This window comes from Elephantulus edwardii, unplaced genomic scaffold, assembly GCF_000299155.1.
Source record: "Elephantulus edwardii isolate Elephantulus edwardi_28Jun2011 unplaced genomic scaffold, EleEdw1.0 scaffold00365, whole genome shotgun sequence".
In the NCBI taxonomy this organism is placed as follows: domain Eukaryota; kingdom Metazoa; phylum Chordata; class Mammalia; order Macroscelidea; family Macroscelididae; genus Elephantulus; species Elephantulus edwardii.
The window spans coordinates 75,949-87,271 of record NW_006400115.1 but is presented as its reverse complement, the minus strand read 5'-3'; the positions used below and the strand labels follow the sequence as shown (position 1 = coordinate 87,271).

Below are 11,323 nucleotides of genomic sequence, written 5' to 3'. Positions count from 1 at the left end.
AGTATATTGATGGGTTTTGTTTTTTCCTCCAATCTGCTACTCTTTTTATCTTCAGTGGTGCATTTAAACCATTCACATTAAGTGTGATTATTGAGAGGCAAGGTTTTATTGCTATCATTTTGTTGAGGTCTTTTTGGTGGTGTTGCTAGTTACTTTGGTCCATCCTGCTTTCTATGGTACCTCTGGAAGAAAGACATCTCTCAGTGTTTCCTGCGTTGCTGGTCTTATTTTTACAAACTTCCCTAGGCTCTATTTTTCTGGGAATATCTTGATCTCTCCTTCCTATTTGATGGAGAGTTGTGCTGGGTACAATATTCTTGGTTGACAGTTGTGTTCTTTGAGTGTTTGATATATGTCATTCCTCTGTGTTCTTGCTCACATGGTCTCTGGTGAGAAATCAACACTTAATTTTATTTGTTGTCTCCTTATCTTTGATTTTGGAAAATTTGACTACGATATGCCTTGGTGTTTTTCTTTTCTGATCTATTCTGTATGGTGTTCGCTCAACTTCTTGAATATATAGTCTTTCATTCTTCATTATGCCTGGGAAGTTTTCTTTTATTAATTCTTCCACAACTTTTTTGGTTCCTTTACTTGCTTCTTCCTGTTCTGGGATTCTGACGATGCACATGTTATTTCTCTTGATGGTGTCCCACATTATTCTTAGGCTTTCTTCTTTTCCCTTCCTTTTTGATTCTGCTTTTTATTCTAGCAGATTAGTGATGACAATTCTATCTTCTATCTCACTGATTCTGTGTTCCATCTCTTCAACCCTGTTCATGTGTCCCTTCATCATCATGTTAATAGCATCTGAAACATTGGACCTCATATTTTGGAATGTGGTTTCTTGTTTTTCCAGAGCCTCTAATGACTTGTTTGCTTTATCTGCATTGTTTTGGATTGCTTTTTTAAGGTCCACACTGTTATAAAATAGGACTTTCATTGGATTTGGGGGAAAACAAAGAAAAGAGGGGATAAATAATGTACACTGCATTCCTGAAACAGATGATGGAGAGGACAGTTTAAAAGGGATATATGATTAGGTGTTATTTGTGTAACAAGAGTCCAGAATAAGAGCTGCATAGTAAAATGGCCTGGGGAGATTTTATAACAATGAAATAATTTTCTTTTTCTTTTCAAAGAGAAAAGCAAACTGCGGGGAGGTGTGGGAAGGGAGGAAAATGTGCAACAATGAATGAATGGAAATCCAAGTTCTCTATAATCTTTCAGTAACATCTCGATAAAAAAGAAAAAAATGAAAAAAAACATTTTAGAGGAAACAACCAAGGATGATGATTCTTGAGTATGGGGACTTTATATTATCAGTCATCTATCATTGTCATGGAGTAGAAACCAACCTTTCAGACTTTTCAGTAGGTTTTCAGTAGTGTTTAAAGCTCATAGGAGAATATTGTCTATCTATTTCTCAAGGAGTCAATGGTGGATTTGAATGACTAGAGAGGCGAGGCCTGCATGATTTAAAATCAGAAAAAAATGTGCATTAAAATGGCATTCTTTCTCCATGTTATTCAATCTGCATGCTGAGTAAATAATTTGAGACATTGGACTTTATGAAAAAGAATATGGGATAAGGATTGGAGGGAGACTCATCAACAAACCTACTTTATGTAGATGACACAACTTTACTTCCTGAAAGTGAAGAGAACTTGAAACACTTGCTGCAGAAGATCAAGGCTACAGCCTTCAATACGGATTACATCTCAACATCAAGAACTCAAAAGATCCTCACCACTAGACCATTAGGCAACATTATGACAGATGGAAAAAAGATTGAAGTTATCAAGAATTTAATTTTACAACCATGAAATAAAAATACGTGTTACATTGAGAAAATCTGCTGTCAAAGTTCTAAATGGCAAGGGTGCCAGTTTAAAGACTATTGTGTGCCTTATCCAAGCCATCGTCTTCTCAGTTGCTTCCTATGCATCTGAAAGTTAAATAATGAATAAAGATAACAGAAGAGTTTATTCTTTTGAACTGGAGAAGAGTGCTGAACATCCCATATATAATCAAAGGAAGTCCCTCAACAAGATGGATTAATACAATAACTCTAACAATAGGCTTGAGAATATCAGAGATCTTTAATGGTGCAAGATAGGACAAGATTCATATCCATTGTTAAGAGGGCTACTGGGAGTTGTAGTTAACTCGATGGCACTCCACATCAACACCACCACCAAATATCTTCATGTACCCTCCAACTAAAAATTCAAGATGGTGATTCTGCCACCACATCCAAAGGTAGGTGGTAAGTTCAAGGTTAGCTAGCTCAATCAACCTGCCTATATTTATTGATCCCAGAGAAAAATTAATCGTGTTTAAGGTTAAGGAACAGAAACAATGCAAAACTAGAGAAAAAGCACAGCATTCAGGAAAAACGGAAAGCAACCAGGATTCAGGAGAAAATTTAGAAATTGATTAGCATCCTCAAGCTTCTGTAAAAGACAAACAAAACAAACAAAGACAAAGAAAGAGGAAGAGGAAGAAGAAGCAGAAGAAGCAGAAGAAGCAGAAGAAGCAGAAGCAGAAGCAGAAGCAGAAGCAGAAGAAGAAGAAGAAGAAGAAGGAGAGAGAACACACAGGACAGAAAATGAAAATTTAACAGAATGAAATGAATAGGAAAGAGAAACTAAGGAAGCTATCAAGTCAGAAAAAAAATTATGTTATAGATATTAAAACCCAAACTTTATAAGATCTATACTAAGAAACGGAATGAAGTATGAAAGAACAAAGTAATGTAAACATTGAGAGTGAAGGCGTTAATATTTGTGGATGAAGACTAATGGAGAGCCTAGAAAATTCATTTATGGATAATTTGTATTCCTAAAAGAGAAACATTCAAAGCTGTAGCATGTGCATGTCACTTGTTACTGGGTCTTCTGTCAATCTTTTTTTTTTTAATGTCTAACACGTTGCAGTTTTGTGCATATGTGTTTCATTCATGTACATTGTTTTTGTTTTCCCTCCCTCCATCCACCAATCTCTTTAATTCCATGATTTCACCCTCTCTTCACCCTTAAGCTCTTTGCCCCCTCTCCCTCTCTCTTTGTACATCTATGCACATCTCACTGGTTATCATTTTGTTTTTATAATAATGGCCATATACAGTTTTTGTTCTTATGAGACTGAATTAGTTCACTCAGTGTAAAAAGAGCAAGGGCCACATGGGGAGTGTCTTATCTGACCTTTACCAACTTCACAGGGGGGAACTATCTGCATCCACCGCATCAATAACACAAACCCAACTTCCATGATGTCAGACAAGACCTCCACACTCCCATGCCTCTTTTTATTAATCTCAACACCAATCTTACTGCTTTTGTGTGTCCAAAATCCAATGTGATAACTCACAGACCACACAGAACCATATTGGGGAAGTCAAAAGGTATTAATTCAGATTAATAACACAATACAGTCAAGACATCTTCCAAAACGTGCACATAAGAATCTCAGCCTTGAGGTTCTAAGTGTTTCCAAGTTCTCAGTTCTGCCAATATTGGCTCCCTCTGATTGCCCAACAAAGTTCTCAGTCCTGCCAATATTGGTTTTCCACCCAATTGTCCTAACAAGTTCTCAGTCCTGTCAATATTGCCCCTCCAATTGTCCAAAAGTGTTCTCAGTCCTGCCAATATTGCCTCTCCACCTAATTGTCCAACAAAGTTCTCAGTCCTGCCAATATTGGCTTTCCTCCTCCCCGAAGGTCCCATCTCACATCAATTCTGCAGTTGAGCCACAGCTGCTGCTGCCATCCTAAAACTTGTTCTGCTTTTCCACCCGCTCCCCCCCCGAGCGCCGCTCTGGCTGCACCGCGCTTGCTCAGAGCTCCGGCTCCTGCTCAGCTAGTGCCGCCATCGAGTCCTTGCTGCCATCATGATCATCTACCGAGACCTCATCAGCTACGATGAGATGTTCTCCGACATCTACAAAATCTGGGAGATCGCGGACGGACTGTACCTGGAGGTGGAGGGGAAGATGGTCAGTAGGACGGAGGGTAACATTGATGACTCGCTCATTGGTGGAAACGCCTCTGCTGAAGGCACCGATTGTGAAGGAACCGAAAGCACAGTAATCACTGGTGTTGACATTGTCATGAACCATCACTTGCAGGAAACCAGCTTCACAAAAGAAGCCTACAATAAGTACATCAAGGATTACATGAAATCAATCAAAGGCAAACTTGAAGAACAGAAACCAGAAAGAGTAAAACCTTTTATGGCAGGGGCTGCAGAACAGATCAAGCACATCCTTGCTAATTTCAAAAACAAGAGATCTATATTTGTTCCTATTCGAAAGAAAGGTGACCCAACTGAGTGTGGAAACTACAGAACAGTGTCATTGATTTCACATGTAAGCAAGATTCTACTGAAGATCACCCAAAAACGATTAGAACAGCACATCAGCAGAGAACTGCCGGAAGTCCAGGCTGGGTTTAGAAGGGGTCGTGGTACTAGGGATATTGTTGCTGATGTTAGATGGATCTTGGCTGAAAGCAGGGAATACCAGAAGAATGTCTATCTGTGTTTCATTGATTATGCAAAGGCATTTGACTGTGTGGATCACAACAAACTGTGGCTGACTCTGAGAAGAATGGGAATCCCAGAACATTTAATTGTGCTAATATGAAACCTATACTTGGACCAAGAGGCAGTAGTCAGAACAGAGCAGGGTAACACTGCATGGTTCAAAATTGGGAAGGGTGTACGCCAGCCATGCATCCTGTCTCCATACCTTTTCAACATGTATGCAGAGCAGATTATTCGAGAGGCTGGGCTCTATGAGGAGAATTGTGGCATCAGGATTGGTGGAAGATCTATTAACAATCTCCGTTATGCAGATGACACAACCCTGCTTGCTGAAATTGAGGAGGACCTCATGCACTTGCTGCGAAGGGTCAAGCACTGCAGCCTTCAGTATGGACTGAGGCTCAATGCCAAGAAGACAAAGATTCTCGCCACTGGACCAATTGGCAGCGTCAGGATGGATGACGAAGAGATTGAGAGTGTTCACAGCTTCAGTTTGCTCAGCTCCACAGTCAACACTCTTGGCACCAGCAGTCAGGAAATCAAAAAGCGTATCGTGATGGGAAAATCTGCTGTTAGGGACCTCTCTAAGGTACTCAGGAGCAACAGTGTCTCTCTGGAGACTAAGGTGCGCCTGATACAGGCCATGGTATTTGCAATCGCTTGTTATGCATCAGAGAGTTGGACAATGACTAGGGAGGACAGAAGGAGAGTGGATGCTTTTGAGCTGTGGTGCTGAAGAAGGGTACTGAATGTACCCTGGACTGCCAGGAAAACAAACAGATTCATCTTGGAGAGGATTAAACCAAGCTACTCCTTGGAGGCAAGGATTCTGGGGCTTCGTCTGACATACTTTGGACATGTTGCCAGGAGGGACGGGTCCTTGGAGAGGGACATCATGCTTGGGAGGGTGGAGGGACAGCACAGGAGGGGAAGACCCTCTATGAGATGGATTGATTCGGTGACTGGGGTAATTGGGATGGGTGTGTCAGAGGCGGTGCAGTTGGCGCAGGATAGAGCAGGGTTTAGGGCTGTTGTGCATAGGGTCGCTATGAGTTGGAAACGACTCGACGGCACATAACAACAACAACAACAGCAACAACATCAGTTCTTTATTGGTAAAAACCTGAATCCAGATGGCATGGTTGCTCTGCTGGACTACTGTGAGGATGGTGTGACTCCGTACATTATTTTCTTTAAGGATGGTTTAGAAATGGAGAAATGTTAACAAATTTGACAATTCTTTGGATCCATCACCTGTCATCTTATCTGGCTGCTGCTTTTGGCAGAAGCATTCAACAGAACAAAATATGTGGTGCATTTAGGATGTCGGTCCTCTTGTACATGCTGCCACTGTTAAGGTCACCAGACTTACAGTGACTTTCAGCAATCAATTGCATAGGTAATCGTCCTCTTTGGCCTTTCCAATGCATAGATAATCGTCTTCTTTGGCCTGTCCAAGGAAACCCAAACCTGCAGATGGTGGGCATGCATCCTATCCCCCACCTCCTACACAGGCGGCCAGCGGGGTGCACACCCCCCGCAGCGTGGGAGGCCTGCGGGAGGCGCGTGCCCCCCCCCAGCGTAGGCGGCTGTTGGGGGTGTGCCTCCCCACCCCACCGCACGGGCACTTGGCGGGTGCGTGGCCCCTCTTGTGCAGGCGGCCTGTGGGCACCCGCTTTCCACACAGCTGCCATCCTGGCTCCAAGAATTCTCTCCAGATCAAGTCCCCCTTGCGGCAGTGTGGTGGCTTCACTGTACCAGTCTTGAGGAGGGCCGGTGCCTAGCATCCATCCTGGGTGAGGGAATCCATTCGTTCAGGCTGTGGAAGCCTCATGGAGCTGCAGCGGGTGTTTGGCAGCAAGGGCTCCGCGGGGGGGGTGGGGCACGAGACTCACCCATTTCTCCTTGGGAATCTTTGAATTCCTGTTGTTGAGAGTTCTCCTTGGGAATCCTTGAATTCCTGTTGTTGAGCCTCGATCTTCACTGAAGGCCAGTCATCAACTGTTTAAGTGTTCAATTATCAATAAGCCAAAGTCTGTGGAAGGCCATAATGGCCCTGCTTTAAGTGCGCTGTCTCTGCCTCCGCCGCCATCTTGGATCTCTATGTTCAGCTTTTTTAGGACATGTCAAACTGTCTTCCAAAGTGGTTGTACACTGGAGTGTAAGATAGTTCCAATCGCTCCACATCTTCAACATTTATTGCTTGTTAAACTTTGCCACTGCTATTGGGATGAAATGATATCTCATTGCAGTTTTGATTTGCATATCTCTTATTGCCAATGACTTTGAGCATTTCTTCATGCATCCTTTGGCCATCTGAATGTATTCCTTTGTGAAAGGGATTTCCATGTCTTTCACTCATTTTATAATTGGGTTATCAGTCTTTCTTGTAGAGACCCTGTAGTATTCTGTACATTTTCATTAATAGACTCTTGTCTGAGATATCATTGCCAAATATTTTTTTCTCAGTCAGTAGGTTTTCCTTTCACCCTATTGCATAAAGGTTTGATGTACACAGGAACTTAATCTTTAGAAGTTATTATCTCCTTGTTGTGCTTTTCTGGCTGCATTTTCCAGACTCTTTATATAATAGGCTAGGCCTTCTAGTTTTCTTCCCATTTTTTCTCTTATGATTTTTTTAGCATTTTTTTTATATTATTATGTGTGTGCCGTCAAATCGGATCTGACTGGTACAAGAGGTGATTGTTTCTCCTTCAGCAGAGCATCTGGTGGATTTGAACGGCGCACCTCTGGGATTGCAGTGCAGCTTCTTGCCACTAGGCCACCAGAGCTCGCCTCTCTTATGATCTTTGTGGTTTGGGGCTTTACCCCTAGGGATGTGATCTACTTTTAGTTGATTTTTGTGTATGATGTGGGATTTAGATCCTGTTTAGCATTCTGCAGTTTGGCTAGCACCATTTGTTGAAGAGGTTATCATTTACCCATTTGATGGGTTTTATTTTCTTGTTGAATACCAGCTGACCATAGATGTTGTTGTTATATGCCATCGAGTCACTTGCGACTCATAGTGACCTTATGTACAACAGCCCTAAACCCTGCTCTATCCTGTGCCAAGCACACTGCCTTTGACACACTCATCCCAATTACCCCAGTCACTGAATCAATCCACCTCATAGAGGGTCTTCCCCTCTTGGGCCGTCCCTTCACCCTCCCAAGTATGATGTCTCTCTCCAAGGACTTGTCCCTCCTTGCAACATGCCCAAACTATGTCAGACGAAGCCCCCAAATCCTTGCCTCCAAGGAGCAGTCTGGTTTAACCCTCTCCAGGATGAATCTGTTTGTTTTCTTGGCAGTCCATGGGACATTCAATACTCTTCTCCAGCACCACAGCTCAAAGGCACCAATTCTTCTATCACCCTAGTCATTGTCCAACTCTCTGATGCATAACAAGTGATTGCAAAGACCATAGCCTGTATCAAATGCACCTTAGTCTCCAGAGTGACACCATTGCTCTACAGTACCCTGGAGAGGTCCCTAACAGCAGACTTTTCCATCGCAATACATTTTTTTATTTCCTGGCTACTGGTGCCAAGAGCGTTGACCGTGGAGCCAAGCAGACTAAAGTTGTCAACCATGTCAGTCTCTTCACTCTCCATTTTGATGCTGACAATTGGCCCAGTGGTGAGAATTTTTGTCTTCTGGACATTGAGCCTCAGTCCATACTGAAGGCTGCAGTCCTTGACCCTCTACAGCAAGCATTTCAGGTCCTCCTCAGTTTCAGCAAGCAGGGTTGTGTCATCTGCATACGCAGAATGTTAATAGATCTTCCACCAATCCTGACGCCACACTTCTCCTCATAGAGCTCAGCCTCTAGGATAATCTGTTCTGCATACAGGTTGAAAAGGTATGGAGATAGGACATATCCGTGGCGTACACCTTTCCCAATTTTGAGCCATGTAGTGTTTCCCTGCTCTGTTCTGACGACTGCCTCTTGGTCCAAGTATAGGTTTCACATCACAACGATCAAGTGTTCTGGGATTTCCATTCTTTTAAGAGTCATAGATAGATGAGTTAATTTCTGGGTTCTCAGTTCTGTTGAATTGTCTGTCATTGTACCAATCAGTGCCGTACCATTTTGGTTATTATAGCTATGTAGTAGGTTTTGTTATCAGGAAGTGCTATGCCTTCCACTTCATTATTGTTTTTCAGAAGTGCTTTGCTTATACAAGTTCTCTTTCTTTCCAAATAACTTGCCTATTGCCTTTTCTGTATCTTTGAAAAATGAATTTTGAGTATTTGTCCTTTTGTGTCTGAGATATTTTACTCAGCATAATGTCTTCCAGGGCCATCATATTTGTATAATATTTTGTGTGGTCCTTGTTTTTCATTGTTGTGTAGTATTCCATTGTGTGAATATACCATAGTTTTTCTAGCCATTCACTTGTTGATGGGCACCACTGTTATAAAACAGGACTGACATGGGAGTTGGGGGGAAACTAAGAAAAGAGGGGATAATTAATGAACACTGCATTGGAACAGGTGAAGGAAAGCACTGTTTAAAGGAATATATGATTAGACATTATTTGCATGACAACAGTCCAGAATAAGAGGTGCATACCAAAGTGGACTGGGGCAGGGAGGGAGGAAATTATGCAACAATGAATGAAGACTCTATTGGGATTGCATTGAACAAGAAGATTGGTTTTGGTAGGATTGCCACTTTCATTATATTGAGTCTTCTTACTTAGTGACTGAGATAATGGATGTAGGTGTGTCAGAGAATGAAGTTGGGTTCAGGGCTGTCATGCATGCGGTCTCTTTGAGTCACAAGTGACCAGACAGCACATAACGACAACAACAACAATCCATGAACAAAGGAACATTTTTTTTTAAATTTAGTTAGGCCTCTTCCTGTTTCTCGCAGTAGTGTTTTGTAGTTTTCTTTTTAAAGATGTTTTGTGTCTCTAGTTAGGTTTATTCCCAAGTACCTCCTTTATGAATGGCTGTTGTAAATGGTATTTGCTTTCTTGGTTTCCTTTCCTGGGTTTTGGGTGTTTGGGGGTTTTTTGTTTGTTACTGTGGAGGAATTCCAGTGATTTTTTTTATCTCTTGCCATTCTACTGAATTGTATAACAGGTTTTATATTTTTTTTTTTTAGTTTCCAGAAAATATTTTTTTAAATTTTATTAATTTTAATGAACATTTATAGAGATTATGGATTTCCATTCATTCATTGTTGCATTTTTCTCCCTGCCTACCCCTCCCCGCTCCAGTTTGCTCTTCTCTTTGAAAAGTATAAGAAAAATTCCTTCATTGATATACAATTCTCCCTTCCCCCCAGTACACTCCACTATGCAACCTTCATTCTGGACTCTTGTCATAACCATAATACCCAATCATATATCACTTTTAAACTGTTCTCTCCCTCATTTGTTTCAGTGCAGTATACATAATTTATTCAATTTTTCTCAGTCTGACCCCAACCCAGAAACAAGGAACTCATGCAATATTATTCAAAATGGGTGACCCTGGAGGACATTATGCTGAGTGAAATATCTCAGTCACAAAAGGACAAATACTGCATAGTGCCACTGTTGTACAGTGGGTGTAACAGTTTTTAAGGTTGAGTCCTTGGGATTTTCTGTGTACAGTATCATATCACCTGCATATAGCGAGAGTTTTATCACCTCTTTGATTATCTGGATTGCTCATTTTTTCTTCTCTCGTTGTATTGCCCTAGCAAATACTTCCAATACAATATTGAATAGGAGTGGTGAAAGAAGGCATCATTGTCTAATTTCTGTTCTCGTGGGGAATGCTTTTAGTTTTTCTTCATTACGAATGATGTTTGCTCTTGGTTTTGCATATACACTTTTTACTATATTGAGGAAGTTCCCTTCAATTCCTGTCTTATTGAATGTTTTAATCAGGAAGGGCTGGTGGATTTTGTCAAAGGCCTTTCTGTGTCAATTGATAAGATCATGTGTTTCTTATTCTTTGCTTTGTTAATGTGATGAACATTGAGCAACATAAGTTGCTTTTCTTATGTTGAACTGTTTGCATATGTGTTATGAATTCTATTGGTCATGATGAACTACTTTTCTAATATACTGTTGGATTCTATAGCCCAGAATTCTGTTGAGAATTCTTGCTTCTATATTTATGAGAGATATCGATCTGTGGCCAGGAACGCTGGAGGACAGCTGTCTGGTCAATGGATTGGAAGAGGTCTATATTTTTCTTATTCCCAAGAAGAGTGATCCAACTGACTATTAAAATTATTGAACAATATCATTGATATCCCATGGTAGCAAAATACTGTTGAAGATCATTCAAAAACTGCTGCAACAGTACATAGATATGTACTGTTTCCAGAAGTTCGAGTGAGATTTAGAAGAGGCTGTGGCACCAGGGTCATCATTGCTGATGTCAGATAAGTAATGAAAGTAAGGAATACCAGAAGAATGTCTATTTGTGCTTTATTTACTATGCAAAGGCATTTGACTGTATGGATCATGACAAGTTGTGGCTGACATTGAAAAGAATAGGAATCCCTGAGCATTTGATTGTGTTCATGAGGAACCTACACCTGGACCAGAATGCTGTTGTGTGAACAGAGCAGGAGATCACACCCCTGCAGCTCTGACCCACGACCCCCATCTTCAGGTATCGCATTGCTCCCCCCCAACCCGTCTCACAACCCCCCCGCCAGCTCTAACCCGACCCAGCTCATGACCTCCCACCCCTGCCAGCTCTGAACTTTAGGACTGGTCAAGGTGCCGTGCGCAGACGCAGTGGACGGTGGGAGTGGACTTGAA

At 41.7% G+C, this 11,323-nt stretch overlaps 1 protein-coding gene across 1 annotated transcript; it reads left to right on the top strand.

Annotated features, from left to right (window-relative positions):
• Positions 1–3,891: 3,891 nt before the first annotated feature.
• Positions 3,892–5,769, top strand: LOC102857937 (translationally-controlled tumor protein-like). The gene is made up of 2 exons (XM_006902074.1): positions 3,892–4,299; positions 5,638–5,769. The coding sequence occupies exons 1-2, from the start codon at positions 3,892–3,894 to the stop codon at positions 5,767–5,769; spliced, it is 540 nt and encodes a 179-aa protein (XP_006902136.1).
• Positions 5,770–11,323: the final 5,554 nt, after the last annotated feature.

Excerpts from the sequence above, each read along its gene's own strand:
- LOC102857937 (XM_006902074.1), top strand. The coding sequence starts at position 3,892 with ATGATCATCTACCGAGACCTCATCAGCTACGATGAGATGTTCTCCGAC. Across the intron at positions 4,300-5,637 it reads AAAACAAGAGATCTATATTT|CAACAACATCAGTTCTTTAT; the intron begins GTTCCTATTCGA and ends CAACAACAACAG.